Below are 25475 nucleotides of genomic sequence, written 5' to 3'. Positions count from 1 at the left end.
GGGTGCTGCCCTCTCAGTCCCCCCAGTGCAGAACGAAGCGACCACGGTGTCATACAACACCCCCAGAGCCGCCCACGTGTTGGCCTCAGACAAAGCCCGGTTGCATCAAACCAAAACCTTTCTACTTCAGCCATTCGCCGTGGGACTTTGTTGCTTCTAATATTTGTATAAATGAATACGGACTCTTTAATATGTAATGGTAATTCACCGTTTCACTTGATACCCAGTAGAGGATTACAAAGAAAAATCAAGTAATCGTGAAATCAGGAATCGATTACGAAATCCCCATCTTTGTTACCAAAGCTGATTACATTATATTATATAAGTAAGTTGAATTAATAAAAACCGGCCAAGAGCGTATCGGACATGCCCAAGAAAGGGTTCCGTAGCCATTACGAAAAAATCAAGTACTTAATATTTTTCTAAGGATTTCGTATTGTGTACGGAATCTTCCAAGTTCAGGTATGTTTTATACCTTAGGCTGCTAGTAACTCTTGAACTACTACAAATTCTCAAACAATCTTAGTCGTTATAATATTTCTTGTAAATTTCATATACTTACTACCATCCTTAATTTTTCCAAATTTTTCCACCCAACGGTTTAGATTTTAGAGGGGGGAGACGCTCGATTTGATGAAAGTTTTCACTTTAAAGTTGAATATTTCACAAACAGATCACTGAATCGAAAAATTGTTTTAGCAACCCCCCATTGGTTTTAAAAGACCTATCCAACGATACCCCACAATACAGGGTTAGTTGAGAAAAAAAAATCACCCTCATTTTATGTCTATGGGAGGTACCCTAAAAAATGTTTTTTTATTTTTTTTATTTTACCACTTTGTTGGCGTGATAGATAAGTATATTTATACCAAATTACAGCTTTCTAGTACTAACGGTCTCTGAGATTTATTTTATTGATTACCATTACTTGAATTTTCTTTACAATTAAGCATCTTGCGAGCATCATAGCTCTGAAATACAACCACTTAGAGCCGGCAGACCAACTTGTTTCAGCGGCGGTGATGTCATACTTGGAATTGGTTCCAAAACTGACCATTTCCCTTATCGTTTTTTTTTCACAACAATAAAGCGACTTGCGCGCGTCATAGCTCCGAAATGCAACCACTGAGAGCAGGCAGACCAATTCGTTTCACATGCGGAGACGCCATACTTTGAATATGTACTAAAACTAACCATTTCTGTTATCGTTTTTTTTTCGCAACAATAAAGCCTCTTTTATGCGCTATATCTCAAAGTTGCACCCACTGAGAGCAGGCAGACCAAAATTATTCACATCAGCAGACCACTCTACAACACATAAAAATGAGTCTAACCGTTTCCATGATCGTTTTAAAAATTCCTGCCACCTCTTAGACTATACAGTTAATATTTCAAAACTTACGACTTTTTAATAGATAAGAAACTAACAAGTTTATATTTGATATTTACCTACTAAACAATTTGATTGCAAAACATGCATAAGTTAACACGATGATTTATTCAAATTCTAATTACTAAAAGGCTTACAGTAAATTACTCGTGCGATTGCACTTAATACGGTTTTAATATTTTACCTCGTTAGGGAATAAACGGCATAGAATAATCCCTCGTGGGTAAAATAATGAGTGAAATGAAGATTTTGTTTGCGCTAGTCACAAACTGGCACAAATGGATCGAATTAATTAATAGAGTTATATTTTAGTTCATTGTACTTAAATGGTAATCAATAATCAGGTTACCTAATGATTTGCCGACAATTTTTACGCGGATATTGATTGGCAGACCACGTTTCGCCGAGTAATGGTTCGCCGATGAATTTTTACGCAGATGTATTGTTTCGCAGACTAACGTTTCGTAACTCAACCTTTAGTAGACTAATGAGTTGGCTTATGAGTCAGTAAGAACGTTTGGTCGAACAACTTTTCGCTGTTGAATTTGTGTTTATTTTATATTGAAGTCGAAACAAAGTAAGTCGCGCCGTCAGCAGTTCGGTTTTGGTCACACACAATTCTACCTAACACTACTCCTCGCTAACGCTCGTCGTCGCACCTAACTACATTTTGATGCCATGTGATAACTCTGCTTATCGTGATTCGGCGAATAGTTGTTCGGTTAACTGAAACAATTACGAAACAAAACATCGACTAACCGTAAATCTGCATTTCGCTATTCTTCCTACCGACTATTCGGCGAAACGAATAATAGGCGTAACGAAATTATACCAAACGTTGCTCGGCCAAAAGAAAAATCTGCCAAATAGTTGTCTGCGAAACGAAAATCTGCGTAATATACTCAGCGAAAGGACAGGTCACCCAATAATCAATTACTACATTATGTAGAGTTCGATCGATATGGAGTCCGAAATATACTTAGGCTGTTTTTTTTAAAGGTTTACCCCTGTTTCACAATCTATTGATTAAATTTCACAACTTCCGTAATGCCCAGAAAAGTACAAAACCATCTTCACGCGAATTCAACTCGCAATTGTCCATTTTTTTATATATTTCGGATTCTAGGTTGTCTGTTGATATAAAATTTCATTATTTGTAGGTATTATGTTGAGGAGATAATTTCACTGTCTTACTTTTAGTTCCAGTGTCATGCTCTTGCCCATAAAAGTTTGTTAACCTTTGTTGTGTTAGATTCTTAGCCGTATATTTTCAACAACGACATCGTTAGGGAACCGATTGAACTGGAATTGGAGAATAGATGTGATATATTTTTCACGTCTATCTAGGATTTCTCGCAAGGGACTGAAAACATGCATAACAAGTAGAATAAATAGTATTCATGCTCTGGCAACAACTATTCAAATGTCTGGATATGATTTTACTTACGCCCAGATTCAGTTGTTCGCGTTGGTTTACGAAAGCACTAAAATGAGATCGAATGAAAATTACTTCATAAATTTCGATGCTTCAGACTTTTTTTAAATCAATGAAAGGCTGAACGGGGACTAAGAATACCTAACCCCTGGCCCGCACTATGCTCCTTGCTAACACTGCTTTTTACTCCTTACACGTCATACTGTCGCGTTTGTCGTAGCAGCTACACACACCGTTCTCTCACACAGATCTTAAGCTGTGTATCGACTTCCCGCGGCAAACCATCGAACATTGGCTCGCGCGGCAGCCGCGTGAAGTCGATACGTAGCTTTACTATTCACTCTTGCCGGTGATGCTGAGATATATAAGAAAGATATACCATGACGTGCCGCATGACGTGTATTGTAGTTACTCGAAATCACAACTACACCTTTTTTCCTCAAACTTTTCATGGCAATCGTCAAGAGGGTGACTTAAGTATGAAATATGTCCCTGAACCCTTTGAAATCCCATGCAGAGGGTTTTGCCACCTCCGTTCACTTTGTTTAATGCATGATGTCATGATACCATTTTGATATTATCAAAGTGAAAAATGGCCTGGTTAAGGATTAACGCACTCATTACCAAGAATGCATACACGTTTTCGTGACTTTCATCCTGTGCCTGCGATGTCTTAATTTAGTAGTCGTTTAGTTTAGTTTAGTTTAGTGTATTTAATTAGGTATTGTCAGTTTTTATTTGTAACAAAGATCGCACGGAGCTCACGAGCGAACTCTCTTCTTCATAAACTATTGTTGCTGGGCAACAAGTAGAAAGAAGAAGAGAGAGAGAGAGAGTAGAGTGGAAGTAAATATTGAAATTTCTTGTATTTAGGACATTATTTTATAAACTTTAGTTTTAAGTGTGCAACCAAAAATATATTTCAACGGAGATTTTTTACGGCTGGTTTGATATTGTTAACAAACTAAATATACTTAGTAACTTTGTGTAGCTTACACTTAACTTTTTCAGTCTGGCTGATAATTGAACTAGTTTTCTGCGATGAGCTCGCAGATCCGGTAGCCGAGTAATACTACCTAGTTTAAATTTTTTCAATAGATCCCCTTTTGGACGTAAGATTATCATGTCTCCTAAGGAGTTAACTCTAGTAAGACTGAGGAGCAGATATCATTTCACTGAATATTAATACTGGATAGATTTTTTGTACCTATGACTTTGTGGAAACGAAAGGGTTGACTTGCTATATTCGCATGAAAGTTATCTTCAGATCCTGCATGTAGCATTGGTAATCTCTAGATATCTATCTAAATAAACATAATAACAATGAATGTATAGTCAATAAAAATAGCGGTCAGCAAAAAGGCTTGCATTTTTAAGGTATTTTTACAAAAACTTGTTTCAACTTAGCTCTCATTCGCCGACTGCCTTGAACATAACTTGCGGTACGAAGCTTCATTCTAATAGCGATTGCACAGCAAAGAATTAATTTAGGGATAAATTATGCCTTATAAATTTTTACCAATTGTTTTTTTAGTTCAATGATGGATAATATTAACGTTATAATATAACGCCCCTATTCGTTTCTTTTAGCATTTTTTTTTATCTTTCCTACAGATAAAATAAAAGTTATCAGACTCGTTTGAAACTGCCCGTATTCGTCACAAGATGGGGTGATAGGCGCTATCGCGTTTTCCAACCGACTGGAGGCGTCGCTAAACTAGACGTCAGTTTGTTGGAGAGAGACCACCAATTTACTTAACGAGTGACAGCTAACAGATTGGGTCTGTACTGCTTGGATTATCAAAAATTAATCATCGATTCCTAGCGTTAAACCGGTATTTCACCAAGTTAAGTTATATATATTATATTTTAATATAATTAATATTCAAATAAGCACATTGAAGAAAATAATATAATTTAGATTATTCAGTAAGTAATATCGAAAATACACACTGAAACGCAGATGCACAGAAAAACCAGAAAAAGAGACCAGCGCTGGGAATCGAACCCAGGTCCTCAGCATTCCGTGCTGCGTGCTATACCGCTACATCACCACTGGACAGGAGTACAGACACAAATTTCTCCTATGCACCACATATCTCAGCTTGTTGTTTCTTATTTAGTCACTTAATGGATGGATTTTACGGGATGACCGTAAAAGTAACAAAATTAGGAGTTGAAATAAAAAATACAAAAAGACCCCAAAAACCAATCTCAGTAAGTAACTAACTTATTGAAAATTTATGTTTCATTTGGCTGTAAAACCTATGTTATAAACGGATAGACGGATGAAGGGACGGACGGATGGACGGACGGACACGCGAGTCATAGGGTTACATTTCGACCTTTCAAGTACGGAAATACCCTAGAAATTTGAAGTTATAAAATCTTCGGTACAATTTTTTGTATTGTCGTAGGTGGCTTCTTATTCTTTTCTTTTGCAATATTTTTTAAAATAAAAATACAGTATTTATCTATTCAATGATGATAAGTAAACTAAGGGCCTGTTTCACTAGTCATTGATAATTTTTAAGTGACAGAATTGTGTATAAAAATATTTTATGACAAGTTAAAATATCATTTCTTCTTATAACTTGGGATAGTATATTGAAGCCTAAGGTCGGACTTGGCTAGTTCTCATTATACGAATTATTATTAAGTACCTACTAAAACAGTCATGGAGAGCTCTGTTTGATGGCTAGTTTCTACCAGCAAGCCAAATTTTCGAATAGTGATACCTAAACATGACGATTTTTGGACGTTAATATTAAAATAATCGTGTGAGGTGTGTTTATGAAATTTGGAGCACATATGTATCTCGCAAGTTTCAATAAATGGGCCAAATTTGACATGTTCATGTGAAATAGTGTTTTAGTTATGAGGGGGTCAAAAGTGTTCACCAAATGGTTCGTGTTAAATTACACACGGTGCTGCTCGCCAGTTCGGTTAGCTTGAACTTGGCTTGACGCGCTACCGCGTGTCTAGATAGAGAAGGCAGCACAAATATCTATCACAGAAAGATTATCAATGAATGAATAATTAAACAGGTCTTAAAAACTAAAAAAAATGTACAGAAGGCTTTGGTTCCGTAGAGTTAAAAAATTTAAAGGTCTCTCTTCTTCGCCTCGATTTATTAAGCGTATCGTATTTACCAGTTTACATCGATGAAAGGTCGCACTTATTTACTGAAACTCATTACATTAGTTCATAAACTTGTACTGTACACCATTTATACTGTATTCTAGCAAATAAACGATTCTGATTCTGTACACAAAAATTTGATCAAATATATCTGAACACGACTCTATTGTTAACGGCGTAGAAGCGTGTTCGGATATTTTTGATCAAATTTTTGCTCACAAGTTTATGAACTCGACTGTACCTACTTAAACATAGAATGATCGCTGGTTGTGATGACAACCAAAAATTATTTAGCAACCCTTCTTTCCGGTTGGTTTAAAACTGTTTCAAAGTTATCTGTTACGTTTAAACTGGTTTGAGTCCGTGACAAAATTCTGCCGGAATAGGGGTGCCTTATCGTGATTTCAGCTGAACAGGCTTCGCGACTGAAAAGACGCGATTACAAACTTACTTTGAGATGCAATGCTAAGTGTTCAAGTATATATTTTGGTTCTCTGGTAAATAAATATACATATTATTATTTTTGAGTTTACTTGTTATGAAAATTTTATGAGGAGAAAAATTGATACAAGGAAATAAACGGACACGTATCTGAATATCGAAAATTGAAATATCGATCGTTAAAATATCGACTTTTCGATATTTTGACCGTCGACTTTTTAAATTTAGATATTATTATCTTTATAGATCTTGCAGGTGGTAGGACCTTGTGCAAGGTCCGCCCGGATTGCTACCACCATTTTGCTCACTAATCCTGCCATGAAGCAGCAGTGCTTGCACTGTTGTGTTTCGGCGTGGAGAGTAAGACAGCCGGTGAAATTACTGGCACTTGAGGTACCGCACATGAACATTATTTGAAGGTTTATTGATTTGAGATGCGCGATTTTTTCAAAGTACAATTGCATACTTTACTATCAGGCGTAAGCTTAAATGGCTGGAGCATTAAAAAAGTGAAGTACTTCGTCGCTCAATACTTAAAAATCTTATTTTTTTTCTGTTAATAGAAAGGTTATTCCTATCGATAAAAAAAGTTTCAAGCGTTTCTAAAATTTTCATCCATTCCTCATTCTAGTAAATAAATAGGTACAGTAAGTAAAGTTGCATAAAATCCAATTAGTACTCGTATTTTACTGATTTATCCACTTATAGGTACTTCTTTTGCAAGTTGCATCGCATTGAACTTTTCTTTGTTAAGAAATATCGAAGCAAACGAATAATTAGAATGGTACATTCCTCGTTTCTTTTTTCTCGTGTTTCTTTCTTATTACTTTTTATTTTCTTTCCAGAACAAGGCAAGAAGCCTTCGGTAATAAAATTTTACAGACAAGGATTAAAAATAATGTATATTTCACTTTTTATTTATTTAAAAAATCAAAACTTGATAATGAATATTATCGAACGGGGAAACAATTTTTAAGTTAAGTACCTTTTTTAAAAAAAAAACCGTAATAGTTGACATTAGGTATTCTTTACATATCACAAGGTGAAGTGCATAGTTTATGGTCAGCGAAAAATTAAAAGTTAAAAAGATTGCAGGCGCGCTAACTCGACAATAATAAATTAGCGCGCCTGCAATCCATTACAAAAACAATAAAAGTTAATAAAAAAACCGGCCAAGAGCGTGTTGGATACGCCCAAAATAGGGTTCCGTAGCCATTACGAAAAAAATAAGTAATATTTTTCTAAGGATTTCGTATTTTATACGGAATCTTCCAAGTTTAGGTATATTTTATACCTTAGGCTGCTATTTACTCATAAACTACTAATAATTCTCAAGCAAACTTAGCCGTTATAGTTTTCCTTGAAAGTTTGATATACTTACTACCATCCTGATTTTTTTTTAAATTTTCCATCCACCGGTTTAGATTTTAGAGAGGGGACGCTCGATTTTAATGAAAACTTGGACTTTAAAGTTGAATATTTCGCAAACAAATCACTGAATCGAAAAATCCTCTTAGCAAACCATAATGGTTGTAAAAGACCTATCCAACGATATCCCACACTATGGAGTTGGATGAGAAAAAAAAACACCCCTACTTTACGTCTATGGTTTTTTTTAAATTTTTTACTGTACCATTTTGTCGGCATAGTTTACATATATATCCGTGCATAATTACAGCTTTCTAGCATTGATAGTCCCTGAGCAAAGCCGCGGACGGACAGACAGACAGACAGACATGGCGGAACTATAAGGGTTCCGTTTTTGCCATTTTGGCTCCGAAACCCTAAAAGGCCATGGAAATGTTGGCACAAGTCGTATACAGCCAAGTCTAAATTTTTTTAAATATTTTGTTCCGGACTTTTTTTATTGGGTCTGAAACAGCTTGTGATGTTTTCTCTTTTTTTCTCTTAGAGGTAGCGCGTTCCCAATAACACCTAGCACAATTATTTTTTCTTGTAAAGAACGTGTAAATTAGGTAAATAAAGGCTTCACCTTTCCTGGAATAGCGGAGCAATATTGATAATGGAATAACGGAAGATAAACTACTTTTTAATATGAAACCATTACATGATTGGGTGGTGTGTTAATTTCCGGCCAATAGAGCTAGTGGAATGTTTTATGCAAAACTGTTTAATTCCGCCCATGTCATTTATGGATGTGTCCGGTGTCACCTGACACTACAATAACATTATCTGTGCTTACAAAGTGGTATCTAGGTTGTGAGGAATAATGTTGTTAAAACTTGAGGAGATGATTCACTGGAGTATTGGAGAAAGAGTTTGAACCCTGAATATCTTAGTAAAATCCGTGATATTTTTTTGTTTATTATTTACTTCCTACTCAAAAGCATAGGGCCACTTGAATTTTACCGGTAAATTGAAATCAAAAATATGTTTGCGTTTTTAATTGAATACATTTAATTTAATGAAGTAGTGATCGCGTTTTTTTCTCTTTTCCTTTTTTTTCTAGATCAAGGTTTAATTTTCTCTTTTGCTCTGTATTATATATAAAAAAATACTACCGGTACCGTTCCTTGGTCGTTGTATTTGTAAAAATATACTACACATTTGACTAAGACATTTAAGATTCCAACTCATTTTAATCCTGAAGTGTATAAATCACTCTGAAGCTCCTACATCGTTGTTCCTGACGCTCTGTGTCTATCTAAACCTTTAAACGAGCAATAATTAAAAAAAAACTTGTATATATATAATATAATATATGTATGTATATATTATACATGTATACAAGAACCCAAAAACCCCTACATACCGAATTTCATCTAATCTATTATAATATATAATCAAAATCTCGGAAACCGTTCCAACGATTTCGAAGAAATTTGGTACGTAGAGGTTATCGGGGATGAAAAATCGATCTAGCTTGGTCTCTCTCTGGGAAAACGCTTACTAACGAGTTCTAGCCCGAGTTCGGTCGCCCAGGTACTTTTATTAATGTTTGTTAGGCTAATGTTAACTAAAATTTTAAAAGTAGGCTCTCATTCGCAAAGTTCCATCCAGTTCATTTGTCTGAAATTAAATATATTATGTTTGTAACTTTCGTAATTTTCCCCCGTAATTTAATATTACAACAGATATTATCGCAACGATATTGCTAAAGTTACCTCAACGTTTCAACCACATTGCAGTGGCCGTAGTCACGCGCAGACTGAAGTAAAATGTAGAGTCGGGCCTTTCCACCCGAGATGTTGCTATGCAGCTATGCTGTGGGGATGTGAAACTATGTGACCGTTTCCACTAATGCTAAGCTATGTAGCCGTTAGAGAAAGATGCGCTATGAAGATGCGCAGCCGCAGGGCAGCTGTGCGATTAAGATGCGCGCGCAGCTCCAGTAGACGCACGCATTCACAGCACGCATCTTTCTATATAAAAAACATAGCTAAGTTGAGTCCGTTTCTACCAGTGCTATGCTATGTGGACCAATGTATTTATGTGTGTATGCGGTGGATATCAAACACATCCATATAGAGTTGTGGATAACGCTCATTTCGAGGCTTAATGACTCGAACCCTTAAGACTCCAGAGTCTTAAAGACTCGACTATATTTGAGAATTAAATTGGCTTATTTTATGCGTATGGATGTAATAAATCGTCTTTGCGGGATTTGAGTCGTTAAGCCTCGAGAGTCTTTAGAGTTCGAGTCTTTAAGCCTCGAAATGAGTGTTTTTCACAACACTAATCATCCATAGCAACGTAGTGTAGCACATTTCTGGTGAAAAGGCACCCTCAAGGACGTTTAGCCGCGCAAGTTTTCGAACTACCCTTTATATTATGAATGCTTTAATCTCAAAGTACAAACTAAAAGCCACGAATAAAAGATACAAACATCCACGTTCATGGCCAGTTAGGCGCAAAAAGTGAAGTTTTGCAAGATATCCACGTTAGTTTTGTTTTTTGCCATATTCATTAAAATTCTGCATTGTACGGCACTTACAATAGCTGGAAAATTGCTGGAAAACGCAAACACAAGATCACCCTTTCTACAAACTGAATGTTTAAGGAGATAAGGAAGACGCATACATGTTACAAAATAAAATGGTGTCACTGAACTCTAGCGACAGAGTAAGTATTCGTTGAGTTTCACTATGCTCAAACTACTACTCTCAAGTACCTACTGCTAGCTAAAAGTGAATTTTCCCCGCCAAAGCAACAGCTAGGAAATTAGATGAAAGTGTTTTACACGAAGTTTCTGGATCACATTTAATAATCACGTTTGGATATTCTCAAAGGGGTAGTAGATTAATCAACAGTTGTATATATCTGTGAATTGTATTAACGTTTCGTTTCAAGTGCAATAGGGACACGGGTTTGTAATGAAAAGCAAATGAAGAAAGATGTGATATGGATACACCAACCCTCTTTAATTTTTATGTATTATCTAACGGTGGCATCACTATTGGTTAATGTTAGGTATAAGTTTGATAGATCTAAGTTAAATTGTACCGTTTGTGCCCAAGTAAACATTAAAACATTTAGACAATAACCGTGTTTTTTAGAGGTTCCGTATCCAAAAAGTCTAAAGGGAACCATGTATGTTTGTATGTATGTAAACACTTTATTGTACATAAAACACGAAGATAATATATAAAAAAACAAGACAACCAAGAGTACAAGGGAGAACTTATCCCTAAAAGGCATCTTTTCAAGCTAACCTGACCATATTCCTGTCTGTCGCGTGTAGGTTTTGCAGCCAAACGGTTAAGGCTTATAGTCTTAAAAACTTTTGATGTTAAAACGCTAGAAAACGTGTATGAAAATTACATTGAATCATTTATCCATTTCCTCTTTAATCCACATTGTAACGCACAAAGTTTTGTTCAGACAATACTCGGTGTTTACACGTTTAGCAGATTATGTTAATTAGCAGACAAGTCGGTATAGTAATTTAAATTAATCACGGGAGGCGTTAGAGGCGTTCGCCGAGAAATGGGACCGAGACGATCGACCGCAGCTGACGTAGGGCCCCAGAGAACAGTTTGAAAACAGTTTCACGACCTATTTATAAAGGGTTAATACGAGTATTTGCTAGGGCTTAGAAGCGTTTGAATAGCTGTATCTTGTGTTACGAAAAGCGACGAATGTCTCCATAAACTAAGAGCTTTTGGGTACCTGCGTTTTTTAAACGCGCGTTGACAGCACTTTTTTCTTCCCATAGAGCAGCCATATAAGTCGCGTACTACGCATACTATGTATACACAAAGTACGCAATTGAAAGAAAGAAAGAAGACATTTATTCACTAATACGGATTGTTAATGGACTAATAATGATACGGGCAGCGCTGATTTTCCGCCAGAACCGTTGTGACTCACGGAACGAGGCATAAATAATATAAAAAAAAACCACGAACCTTCACGTAAATAAAAAAAAAGTTAAATTAAATTATAAGTGACCAAGAAATAAATAAATGACCACTAACAAAAAGTAAAAAGCAGGGATAAATAAATTGTTTAAAAACAACAAGCCGGAATACCAATGTGGATGGTACGCCAAAGTGCTGGTTTAGGGAAGGAATTTTTGGAGCGTCAATAAGTAATCCTTCAGCTCGCGCTTGAAGGTGTACCCACTAGACGCTTCTTGGATAGAGGGGGGAAAATCATTCCAGCACTTGGACGCCGCAAAATTGAAACTTCCTCGAAACGCCGCGGTCCGATGCTTCGCCACAAGAGCCATTGCGTTCCTGCGCTCACTCCGCGACCAAACAATTGCGTTTTGTTCGTGGACATACCCGTCAATTGTTCTAAAACACACAAACTGCATTTGAAACGCTTCTCAGCCTTACCCGGATCTATCTATTATGTTGACGCTATTTTTAAATGGTAATTTTCACTAATTGACAAGGTATTTGATCTTTTACGACTCTCATCTCAGCCTATATAAGTAGATCACAATTATATATTTTTTTAAAACCTCGAAAGAATTGAATGTTTGTTACGAGCACAATGGAACGATGCTTATACCATGTTATTACAACCAATTTAAGGAGAGTGGCAATTATGTTCTCCCTTATAATATTTATAAATACTCGTAATACTACCCTAGTAGTTTTCGACACTCATTTTTTAATATTCGCCTAAGTATATAAGCTCACTTGATCATAGCTTTAAATTTGAGCTAAAACTACTTCGTCTTTACCAATTTGAAGTAGATATTGGGCCATTGCCATTGAACAAGTTAAAGATTGGACAATACTTTTATTTTTACGGTTTCATAAATAAGTCCAAATTAAAGGTATAAGTACATAAATTTCGGATCGCTGTCTACGGATATAAGTTTTCAGTTTGCTGTTATTTTATGTTTACTGTGTCATTGTGCCATAATGAGTTTTAATTTTAATTAATTGAGTTCCAAAAGCTAGGGATGATTTTAGTTAGTATAACACCATTTTATTTTGTGCTTTAATGTGATTGCCTTCACACAAAAAATTAAACATGAATTAAAAGGCTTATAAAAAACTATTTGTCTCGTCTGCATCAATCTACCTGTCTTAAGGCTACATTACATTAGCAAATACCGATTAAACCACTTCAGCAATATTTCAGTTTCAGCGGCAGTCCGCGTTGTGTGATAAACGTTCTGCGCAGCATTGAATCTGGCGAAAGCTCTGAAAATACAGTCATCTGAATGAGACGAGGCCAGTCGCTCGCGAGCCGTTGACGCATGCACCCGCGCACGTGAAATCATTCGTTCCTCCATTCATTCGCGCGTGCAACGAACTTTTCACAATTCCAAATACAAAAGTGAACCTCATGTGCCAGTGTCAAGTGTTGTGGATTAAAAAATAATGAGCGAACGTGTCTCGAATTTTTAGTTCCAATTAAAAAAGGTTGCGTTCAGAAAATTTTATAAATTAAGTGTTATTCTTCGTTTGTACGGTGTTGATTTCAAAGCCGGTTGATTATTTTCAGGGGTGCTAATTAGGGACTGGACGCATCGAGGCGTGTTTTTCTTTTCATAACTAATTTTAACGGCGTGAAGCGGATTTGAGATAATCGAACAGGGTGAGTTCTAGCATTTTCCTAGTCCTTACATTTTATTTACCCGACTAAGACAAAGCTAAAGGGAGGGGGTTATGGTTTTAACAGTCTAAGTATGTATTTTTTAATCGTACAATTGAACCAATTATATTCATAGATACGTAGGAATTTGTATCTGGAACCCTTGGTGCGGGAGTCTGATTCACACTTGGCTGTTTTTTTTTTTTAGTTTGTAAAATGATATCTTACTGAAATTTTATAAGGGTCTTTAAATTATATCATGATTTTTCCTCTTTACTTCAGAGCGGCTTTGATCATTGTCGATCACATTTAATCATGTCGTATCCAAACATCCTGTAAACGTCCCGTTCTACTTTCGCAACTTTTAATATGATTATTTTGTAAATTAGGTGTAAATTTGGTAAAAATAGGAATACATGTCTGAGTTTATCAAAATTAATGTGCGAAATTACATTTGAAATTTACCACGAGTTTAACGGTGAAGGAAAATATCGCAAGGAAAGAAATTCAATGGAGTGTGTGAAGTTCCCAATTCGCACTGGGCCCGCGTGGGAACTTCGGCCCAAGCATTCTCATTCTGAGAGAAGGCCTGTGCCCAGCAGTGGGACGTATATAGGCTGGGATGTGTACACCTAACGATTTTCCATTGATATAGTTAAATATCATGAGACATTGACACCAATCGACCTAGTGCCAAACTAAGCAAACCTTGTACTATGGGAACTAAGTAACAGATGTGACATACTGATATAGACAAATACATACGTTATTAAATTTCCAAGGCTCGAGAGCAAACAATCTTATTATTCATTAAATTATAAAGATCTGCCCCGACCGAGGATTCAACCCGGGACCTCAAGATTACAGTCCGTTCTCTAACCACTTGACTATCCGGTCGTTAAACCAAACAATTTTTGGTGGAGAGTATTATTTTTATTGAAGTAAATAGGATGTCTTCCTATTTACTTCAATAAATAACAATCTTGGACGTTTATTTAGAAAACGACTGAATTTATTTCGACCAGCCGGCTGCACCCGATAAAACAGTACGCGCGTTTATTAATTTTCCCATATTATGGTTTTGTACAGTTGCCACCAGATAATTCGGAGCGGTCAAAGTGGTCTAAATATCGGCACATGCACTCTGTTATTAAGGCATTAGAGTTCATGTTTTGATATTATTGGTCATTTTACCCAAGACGTTCATATAGCCACCCGAGCCGGCTGGGTTTAATGCTTGAGTTTTACACTCTGCTTTTTACTTAGATTGCGAGGAAATGAAATAGCAACAGTAGAAACAATTATTCATTTTCTATGTACGTACAAAACCTTTTATTTTTCATGCATTTTATATAATTATATTTTTTTTAGTTTATTGATTTATTTTTAATTGATTTGATTGATTTTTAGTTTTATATAAATGAAAAGATGTTAAAAAAAAGGTTTTTTTTTTGTTTGTGGCCGTTGACACCTGATTGCCTTGGTCTTAGACCATTTTATGTCGCCAGATCTAGCTTAAATACGAACTTTACGAGCATGAGAAGTAAAAAATTATTTTAGTTTTGCCTTTCGACTTTTATTTTATTTATTGTTAAAGCGATCATAAAAATACGCACTGAAAAAAAATCTAGGGTTTTAATTTGTTTCGAAAGATAGGTACAGTCAACTACGAAGATATCGATACGGTTAAAGATACAAAAATATGTGTAAAAGACCTTAACTATAAGTTAATAAAGTCATGTATGCATATTTTTGCAATTTTGACCGTATCGATATTTTTGTAATTGACTGTACAACCCCGCTACAGGCAGACAGACAGATAGCGGTGATCGTAAGGAACGCTATGGGCTTAGAACAATTCAAAATAGCTTAGCTTTCCGCCACCTTGGAATTTTTGAAAATCGATAGTGGTCTACTCTAGGTTACACAAGGCTTGCTGAGGACATTGCTAAATTTCAAGTAACTATAGTGGTTAAGACTTTGCATTGTGATTGGTCAGTCAGCAGCAGCTCGTAGTGTTGCCAGGTTTGATTGAATTAATATTGGGATAGATAAAACGAATCGGGATTTCAAGTTTTAGATCAGGACAAATAAAAAATAAAATAGTATCTTATTTTATATGAGTCGCGTGAGCAGAGTGGTTACGAATTAGCCCGAAACATGTCGCGCTAAACTCGATTTAAAACGTTATCCGTTACAATATCATTTAAAACGTACAATAATAGTTAAACTTGCTCGAATTAATATAAGTTTATTGTATTATCGGGACACTTAGCGTCCCGATCAGTTACAAAACAAGACGCGTCCTCAAGCCTCTGAAAATCAGGACGTCCCGCGCAAATCAGGACGCCTGGCAACACTAGTCACAGCATGCTTTATTAGCATCGATAACATATCATTTATTTATGTAACCCGTTTGTGTTTTTAAATAAAATTTTCACTGCCAGATTTATTTCAATATTAGGTACTTACAATGCGTCCACATTTAGATGAGTATCCCAGTTAGCAATTACCCTGTTTATTTATATATTAGTGTTTCCATTTGACGGTCGCGGTATTCGGAGCTACATCTATATCGTACAGCCAAAGATAAAGCCATTAGGTAAAAGCCTTACACGTCTGTCAGCTTAAGCCGAACCTTTAAAAATAAAAATCACTGTTCCCTCGACGTTAATTCCTTCCCCCAGGAATAAAAGGAGGGACACGTTTTACGTAAAATTCCTTAAGAAATAAATGAAGGCAATTGAGGGCAGCCCGCATTTTACTTTATGCCGTAGACGGTTTAATGTTACTATAAATGAGTTCTTACATCAAGAAGCCAGAATAAAACTTGGCATCCGGCTTTGTTTTTATTTATTTTTGCTTGTGAGATAATGTGAGATTCGGAACTCTTGATTCGTTGGCCACGATAGAAGGAAAATGTTTGCTAACAACAGACTTTTCCTCATTATTCTTTTATTGTTTCTTCGGGAACTTGAAACCAAACAAATACTTGACAAAGACGTGTACGATAATCTCGACCTTAAATTAATTATATTTAGTTGCAAATAAAACTAAAATTATTGTTATGCACAACGTGGATTCATTCAAGCACTCTTTATACATAGTTAGTAATATATAAAATCTCTTAGACAAAAATAATTAACAAGTTCTTCATATTTATGCTTGAGTTGATTTTTAATTTCATTGCGAACATTTCAAAGAAGAACTTTACATATAATATATCAAAGGTAACTATTTTTATTTTAAGTTTCTAGCTTTAAAGTAAATGCTACTCCCATCACTGTAGAAGAGGAGAGCGTGTCTCTGTCTTTCATAAGAAGTTCAAAAGAGATGATAATACAATATACGCTCATATAACGAGCGCGTACTGAGTATAATCAGGGAATGAGTTAAGTTAGAATACATGTACTCCTTTAATATCAGCAGTACAAGAGAAAAAGAGCGTTAGTACACACGTATTGTTTTCTTTAAGCCGTATACTTACGTCTGTATGATGAGACGATGCACATGCACGAAGCAGTCTAATGTTGAGTCTTATCTCAGTTATTTTAGAGTCAACTTCACTACCTATAGTTAAGTAGCTCGTATATTCAAAGTCAAAATATTTGTACTTATTCAATTTAGGCTAGCAAGCAAAGCAGGCTAAGAAGAATCTGGCAAGAAACTCAACGTGGTATATTATGTTTTAAGCAGATATTTTAAATATTTGGTTGTGACCCATGCTACTTTTCAATGTGTGTGAAAGTAGGTAAAAAGTACGGGGTGCGTTATAACTTATCCCGTATGCAATCCCTCCCTCTGCCACAAAAAAGTGTGCACAAAGATACTACAAATCAATATACATGTTGACTTTTTTATACAAAAAAGCGACGCTTATATAGAATTGTAGTACTTATAACAGGTAAGTAGTATAAGAGCCAGCCATTTACCTCACGCTAGTAGTATTTAGGAAAGTATGAGTGTGAGGGACAGCATATGATGGAAAAATTTCGAATTTCGGAGTTTGCCCCTAGATAGTGTCGTCGTCTGTAGGTAGAGTTGCCAGACATAATTTAGGACAGGTCTTTAAACTAATTCATGGCAGTAAATTACAAGCAAAGCAACATAATATAACTATTTTCTTGAGCTTATTTTGTTTATTTTTTAATGAAATTGTTAGTTTTTACGTAAACGCAATTCAAAGAAAATTTTACTTCAATATCTTATGACACGTGGAAGTTATAATTGTAATTTTCAAAATCTAAAACTAAGCTTAAAACAAAGCATACAAAATTTCGCAAATTGATTATACAAGTATTTGGGAACTTCATTATTACGCAGGAGTTTTCATTGAAGTACTATTCCAAACTTATGTATACTCGTAATTTGCCCAAGCTTGCACTCTAAAAGTTACGTACTTTTACCGTTTAGCACTTTTGTAATGTTTCAAATTACTGATTCGTAGTCGCATTATTAATATTATTTTGTTTAAGCTTTGATAACAGGCAGGTCACACAATTTTTTGTTTTTATAGAACAGTTATATTGAGTAATAGCCTAAGGCGGGAAATATTTTCTACATTGCTGACTGGCTGAATGAACCTGCCTCCATGGCCAGAAAAAAAAAACTATTGCTTGAATTGTTTTGAGACTTGCTTTATTGCAATCCACTGCTCAGTTTTTAATTGTATTCGAACGTGACTTTCAGATTGATTCAATCCAATGTGAGTTTCGAACAACACTTTATTTACCTACTTCAGGTCATTTAAATTTTATAGCTTAAAAATGCTAAGAGCACCACCGAAACGTGATTTAACTACTTAGCTAAACGATAATTACTTTCTCATATTCAATTAGAATACGTCCCTGTAGGGTTTTGCTAAATTACGTAAATTAGCCCCAGCCAAACCACGATTATGTATTCTAAAATGATTTATTTAATTATGTAAGATAGCTAGTATGTAAGATATAACTTAGTGATGATTAAATTATGTTTTGGTCTTTTTGATATAAGTGTTCGGTGGAATTTCCTTCTGCTTATTTTAACCTTCACAACTCATTTTGTGATTTTGTTTATTAGGGTGAGAAAATTAATAAAATCAGGGAAAAAAAATTGTTAGTTTAGTACATAGTACAAGTACTAGAAGGCAAATGTTAAAAATTGTTCATACTGTTACCCCATATTTCACCTCCTTCGGGGTTGATTTAACATAATCACTGAGACGCATTAACGTCCTAGTTTCAAATCTCTAATCTCAAAAATGATAGAATTTCCATACAAACTGCTACCCCCCTTTTAACCCCTTGGATGATTTTCACTATGAAAGCTGTCTTACGTCATTACCAAAATCTCAAGCTCTCTCCATACCAAAATATGTATATCGGTTTAGTGGTTTAAGTGTGAGGAGGTAAGAGACAAATAGATTTTCGCACTTAAAGTATCAATAGGATATAAGATTTGAATCAATTGTTTCAGTTACCCCGCAAGGCTGGAGAATATATCGCTGAGCTATGTCAATGAAGTCAGTTCAACGGCTCTACCTCGCCAGTGCATCAATGGAAAACCACATACAAAAATCGAGCCGTGTATCAATAAAACATGTGTGAATTGAATGGACGCAGCTATCTCCGTATGCACGACGAGTGAAGCAGAGATGACGCGGAAAACCGGCCTCCTAGCTGTCCTGTGGATAGCAATTTTCCCATTGTACCGGGCGGATAATCTTGGTGAGTCTGTTCAAATTGAAACTGCAATATAATCATTGAATACGCAACTGTATCGTGTTGAAATCAGGGCTCGGTTTAGCTTGATAAAGACTGCGAATGCGGTGAACGGATTAACGTACAATCTATTTTCTCACTTACGTTAAATAATTCATGGGCGATGGTACGGAAAATGGGAAAGGTTGTATTTGTTTAGTTTCACGCGTTTTGGGTCATTAGTTTCTTGAACTTGAAATTTTCGGGAAGTAAATCTGTTAGGTTATTTACTCAAATAAATGAATAAGTATTGTATAATAACTTATACAAATTGTTCGAGACTTGAATTAAAGTAAACTTTGTACTCTGAGTATTTATTTACTACGAGTACATAACTGATGTATTTATGTGCATTATTATAATGAAAAAATACATACATTATATTAAACATATGGCTAGGTCGTCCAAATAAAACTTAGATGGTATAAAACAGTTTTGAGTAAAAAATAACATGTTTTTTGGGAGTTTTTTTAAGCTACATTAACATGGTAGCGTTTTTGCTGATATTAAATGTTATCAGAGCGTCAAAGCAATTTCTTTACCTTCTCCCACGTAGGGATTAATATCAAAAGTGTTTTAAGATACTCATCTCCTTGACGATAATTTGAAACTTCGATACAACTGGGTTAGTTACCTCGGTTTTCAAATACGAGCCGTACATTAGTACTACATGTAATTGCCAAAATTACTTTCGCCGATTTCCTTGTGAAATGTCGACGATAAAATACACTCAACGACACGTATACCGGGTTACCGAGTGGAAATTAAGCGCGTCATTAAATTAAAACGTGACACGCATTGTCTGCGAGTTTGATGGATGCGTAGTGAGCTGGTAAATTATTTCCTCGGTTTCAGTAAAGAGTAAAAAGCGCGCCAATACGGCAAAGTTAAGTCAGCGTGTCTTATGAACGTTAAATTAATTTGTAACTAAATAATAAAGAAATAATAATTAAAAAAAAACTAGTCGCTAAAGCTAAATTAAATCTTAAAATGGCCCCTGTGGCCCAAAAGGCTAGCAGAGTTGAGAGATAGCTGCCGGCTCTTTGATTATCAGTTGTATCAACCAAGCGCTTGTGCAAATCTTTTAAGAGTCTATGTGCTCCCGGGCCCTATGAATACAGGGTCTCAAAGCCCAAGTGGTTCTATGAAGAGTGATGAAGCTAGTACCGAACTGGTTTCGTCCCAGTATTTAATTGTATGCCCGCGTGGAAGGATAATTTATTAATAAAAAAAAAACATTTTTAATTTTCCCAAAGGTTTAATCACTGACACTAAAAAATGAATTTTTTGACAGCTTCAAAAGGAATTGTACTCATACCTAAGTACACGATAAAAAACCCACTTCATACTTTCACGTCTTCCTGAGACAGTCAAAGAGAGAGATAGACAAGGACAGAGAAATGCTTTCATAAAAGTTCCTTATTTCCTTTTGAGGTACCGAACCGTAAAAATATCACAGGTCTCTATCGCAAGAACTTCGACAAATCCAGCCTTATTCTTTGTCTACATCAGCTTTCTAAGCCCAAGAAAGTAGAGCCAGGAAGTACGGTTTGCTTTTGATCTGCAAGGGTAGTATAAAATAAATACAAAAACATACGTAGGTACCATACCTACATCCGACTACAATCTGATGTCGTATACTAGAAAGAGTCTCGTATACAAATGGGATCCTGTTGATCTGTGAAACATCACGATCCCCACATATCTGCCTCGTTTATCTTCGTGTTTCCTTTGTTTCCCAATTTATCTTTCTGTTTCGATGCTAACAAAACAATGGGCTTACAAATCAAAACAACATTCTAGCGGAGTGAAATATCAAATACCACAACTATATTAAATAAATAAGTTTCTGTTATTTATTTATTTTTAATACAAAATTTTTGCTGACTGTACTTTTTGTTGACTGTAAATACAGTGCATTGTCATATAAACTGCACATCCGTACCAAATTTCAAGTCGGTACCCGTTGAGGAGTTCCCTCCTGCAGAGACGATCCTGGCAGTACCACCAAGATGTCACTATCAGATTATTGCATTGTCACCAAATTTACATTAATATGTCAAGTTTCAAGTCAATTGGACTGCTGGAATTGGAAATAAACAAACAAATAAATAAATAAACAGGGCAAGCTATAGAAAAGCTTGTAAAAATACAGACAATGCACCGTTCAAGCTAAAGAACTTGGGTACGTATAGTCAGGTGCAGGGAGATTACACCCAAGGCAATTGTCTTGAAGTGATCAGCATGTGTCTGTTTCTTTTATTTTTTATATTATATTTAGAAGCCTGTAGACCTGTCCCACTGCTGGGCAAAGGCCTCCCACCATGTCCTCCACTCTACCCGTTCTTGGGCGATCTCTGACCAGCTGCGAAGAAAGGCGTCCAGATCATCCCGCCATCGACGCCTGGGTCTGCCACGCCGCCGAAGTCCATACGGCTGACGTGGCCTGCCCAGTCCCATTTCAGCCTGGCAGTCTTGGCACCCACATCAGCAATGCGTGTTTTGGAGCGCAATATAGTGTTCCGGATCCGGTCAACCCGTTTCACTCCCAACTTATTATTTATACGCGTTATAAAAATTGTTAACTAAATTAATCCGAAATATTTCAGGTAGGGGCTGAGTTAGTTCAATTAACTGCCAATACAAGAGTTTTTCAAAAATATTTAATCTTAAATAGAATTTTGAGTTGAGTTTGACAAATGTTGTTGTACATTTAGATGAAGCTCAAAGTGTTAAAGACGTCATCTTGAACGAAAATTTATGGTAAAAATCTTGGCTGATCAACTGGACAATATATTTTTGTCAAATTTTGAGATATCTTATGTAGGTTAGGGTCGGCAGTAAAATATATTCGCTCTATTGGTGAGCGTGAACTTTATTTTTTATTTAATTAACTATGGCTTAACGCATAGTAGGTAAAACGCACATGCAAACAGGAACAATCCATCCCAGAGTAAACAGTACTCAAAAACATGAACATTCAGTCGTCGGTGCAAATACAGGTTTATTTATTAGGTCAGGTTTATTTATTACCATCAATTAAGTCTTTGAATTTAATCGTTCAAAGAAAGATATCAGACTATTGATACACGCATTCCACGCTTATCTTAAATTAACATGTGTTTGTCTTTATGTCTCTAAGATATTTAACTTTGCTAGACACTGACAAGACGAGATAAGACTTAGATCCTAAATAGTGTGACCGAAAATTCTGGCCTCCAGCCATAACTATTCGAAGATGTAGGACTCCTAGTGCCAAGTCATCTACTTAGTGTGCAAATATAAAAGTCCAACATTCTGGATCGTGATACCGAAGTTTCTCAACTCGAACAACTAACTACGTAGGTAGCTAACCTAACCTAACCTAACCTACCCTATCAGCTAGTTGTCAGTTAAAATCAATCTAGTCTTCAGTATTCAAACTATTAAATTCGAGATTTTAGTATCTCGAATTTCTCAGCTTAGACATTAAATGCATTGTTAATTGTGTTGTATACGTAAAACAGTTCCAACTCCAGACAACTTCCAAGTTGTCGAAATAACCTTAAATAAAGCATTCTAAATCTAACATCAATCATTGAAATCAAATTAACGCAGTTCAGAAACTTGTCTGTTCTTAAATTATAAAGATTCAAGAATTAATGAAAGCTCATTTTCTGGATTGAATACCGGAATGAAGTAGAAATGTTGTTTCGAGTCAAGGGCTTGTTGTTGGCGAGTTAACTAAAATTAAAAATGAGGAGCCAATTTATTCAAACAATTTATGTCAAACAGATGGAAAATTTGGAGATAGTCGCATTTCATATTTACTGAGTTTTATGAAGCATGAATTTTCTCAGTTTATATAATAAAATTTAAGCTACATTTTATTTCAAGGTAATTCAGTGCCCAAATAAAGACTTAAAACTAAAACGCGAATACTTTGCTACTCCGCAACGATGCATGGAAATTGGTTCAGATGAAGGAGAGCAAAAGTAATGCAAAATTAATACTTACCTGATTCTAAATGTTGATTCGTAAGTCGTGAATCATAATAATTGTTGTTTCTAACGCAGCATTTCTAGGTAAATTTAGTGCATTCGGTCTAACTTTTTATTTTCAAAATTTTAATTAAAGTATTGTACTTAAATGTATTGTCAAAATTAAAGCAAATGTTAACAAAAATATAGTATTTTTTTTTAAATGACAATTTATTTTGTAGATACATGTTTGTTTAGAACAAAGAACGTAGGTATTATTTTCATATCTGATATCAGCATAATTATGCCCCTATCCTGCAATGAGCAAATATATATGGTTTAATATACAGATATTCCAAAGAGTTCTTGCTTCAAAATCCGTTGAAGCTGTTCGTAAATTCTAAATTTAAATAAACAATTTCAGTTAAAGTGGAAAAATAACGGTCTCTTCGTGTGGAGTTTGTTCAGAGAATACGGAGTTTACCTTTGCATTAGCAGAAAGGTTCGCGCATCCAGGCATAGTGGACAGACTAAGCGACAATACGAGCAGTTTTATGTATCGATCAAGAATAGCATTTAATTGCATCATTATTACTTAACGCTGGAAGTAGGCTATTGCTGGCTGAGTATTCGTTTAGACGGCAGAGATTGCGAGTCCGTTTAATAATACGAAGCCAGTAATTGATGTTCTAGCTGAGGTGAATACAGCGTTTATCTCAAAATCGAAAAGGAAATAATCAATAAAATATATGTATCTTTTTTTTTTCATTTTGCATTGATCGTTTTTAATGCGTTTTGATTTTTAGGGTTGTACGTTCTTTTACATACATACATAGAATCACGCCTCTTTCCCAACGGGGTAGGCAAAGACTACATCCTTCCATTTGCTACGATTCTGGCATACAAACTCGCTTCCTCTACATTCATCAATCTTTTCATGCATGCACGTCGGTTTAGAGTACTCCTGACCCGCCTTTCTTCAGAACGTCCCCGATTTGATCGTGGTACGTTCGTCTAGGCCTTCCTCTCCCAACGTTCCCATTCACGCTGGTCTTATAGATCTGCCTAGTCAATCTGTTTTCATTCATTCTCTCAACATGTCCAAACCATCCAAGCATCCCTTTTCCAGATCCAAGCATCCAAGCATCCCGTTCTTTTACAGACAACATTTTAGTAGAAATTCGTTTAACATTCATTTTTTCTAATATTATCGTTTCATAGGTAGCGATTTCTAACCTATTCTATTATAATAATATTTTACCGAACAAAAAGTTTGATAAATAATAAATTAAGATTATAAAATTCATTGAATAGTTTTTCTATTAAATATGTTTCATTCAAGTAAATGAAACAATAATATTCGAAATAAAAACACAAGGACCAAATATTATATGAACTATTTTCTGCGAAACGAAATTATATGAAATTTCTATCTGCGAAAGAAGGGAATACCGTTTTTTAGATACACAATATTGAGAAAGCTTTTTTTCACCATAAGGTTGAATGTTAGGTGTGCGGCTTAAAATATTAAAGACAATTGCCACAAACAAGTTGTCTTACACAAAGAATGTTATAAGAACAAATTTTTGTTTGACAGGATCATTAACATGACATTCACCTACTGAACATCAAATCAAAATAATTACTATTCCAGCCGAGCTTAATACATTATAAAGCTTTTCTAAAAAATTATGAAGAATTCTTTATTAAAATGAACTTTTCATCAAAATATACATTTAAATTTAATTTTTTTTTTGTTTTCGCGCCTTTTTTCATAAAAAAAACTGCAGGTGTATTTTTCCACACAAGCTGTTTCAGACCCAAGAAAAAAGTCCAGAGTTTCAACAAAATAACTGATACCGGCCATTTTTCATGGCCGTTTTAACTTATTAAAAAGTTTGAGACTCGACAATAATGGACTTTGTACATTATTTTCGAGCTAGCGAGCCAGCAATCTTTTTTAACTTTTTAATTTCTCGCTGACCATAAACTATGCACTTCACCTTCTGATAAATCTGATAATAGAATGATGTCAACTTATACGGACATTTTTGAGAAAAACAATAATATAGTTATGTAGGTAATCTGTATACTGTGACGCAATAGTCTGACGGTTGTAATAAATTGTATTCCGAGACTGTATACAATTCACAGTTCGTTGGAAGCATGATGGCCGCTGGATTTATGTCAATTGAAACATTGCCCTGGTAAATTTCCATTTAAATAAGTAAATAAAGAGCTATCGTATTTTAACCGCTAATTTAGCAAAACAAAAGTTTGAAACTTTATTTTTGCAGTACCTACTAAAAATCTACTTTAAAATAAATAAATAAAATAGTAAATATTGTGCA

General features: G+C 35.3%; 1 protein-coding gene across 2 annotated transcripts in view; it reads left to right on the top strand.

Annotated features, from left to right (window-relative positions):
• Window positions 1-13073: 13073 nt before the first annotated feature.
• The window catches only part of LOC141428940 (uncharacterized), a 102852-nt gene continuing 90450 nt past the window's right edge, over window positions 13074-25475 (top strand). Inside the window, exons 1-3 of one of the 2 annotated variants that reach the window (XM_074089016.1) lie at window positions 13074-13252; window positions 13335-13427; window positions 18882-19132. In XM_074089016.1, coding sequence (XP_073945117.1) covers window positions 19018-19132 — 115 coding nt within the window. In that variant the 5' untranslated portion in view covers window positions 13074-13252; window positions 13335-13427; window positions 18882-19017. Of the gene's footprint in view, window positions 13428-18881; window positions 19133-25475 lie in introns of both variants that reach the window. The other variant, XM_074089015.1, reaches the window with a different exon arrangement.

This window comes from Choristoneura fumiferana, chromosome 6 (assembly GCF_025370935.1).
Source record: "Choristoneura fumiferana chromosome 6, NRCan_CFum_1, whole genome shotgun sequence".
Classification (NCBI taxonomy): domain Eukaryota; kingdom Metazoa; phylum Arthropoda; class Insecta; order Lepidoptera; family Tortricidae; genus Choristoneura; species Choristoneura fumiferana.
The sequence above is the reverse complement of the archived record's forward strand: the minus strand, read 5'-3'. Positions and strand labels throughout refer to the sequence as shown.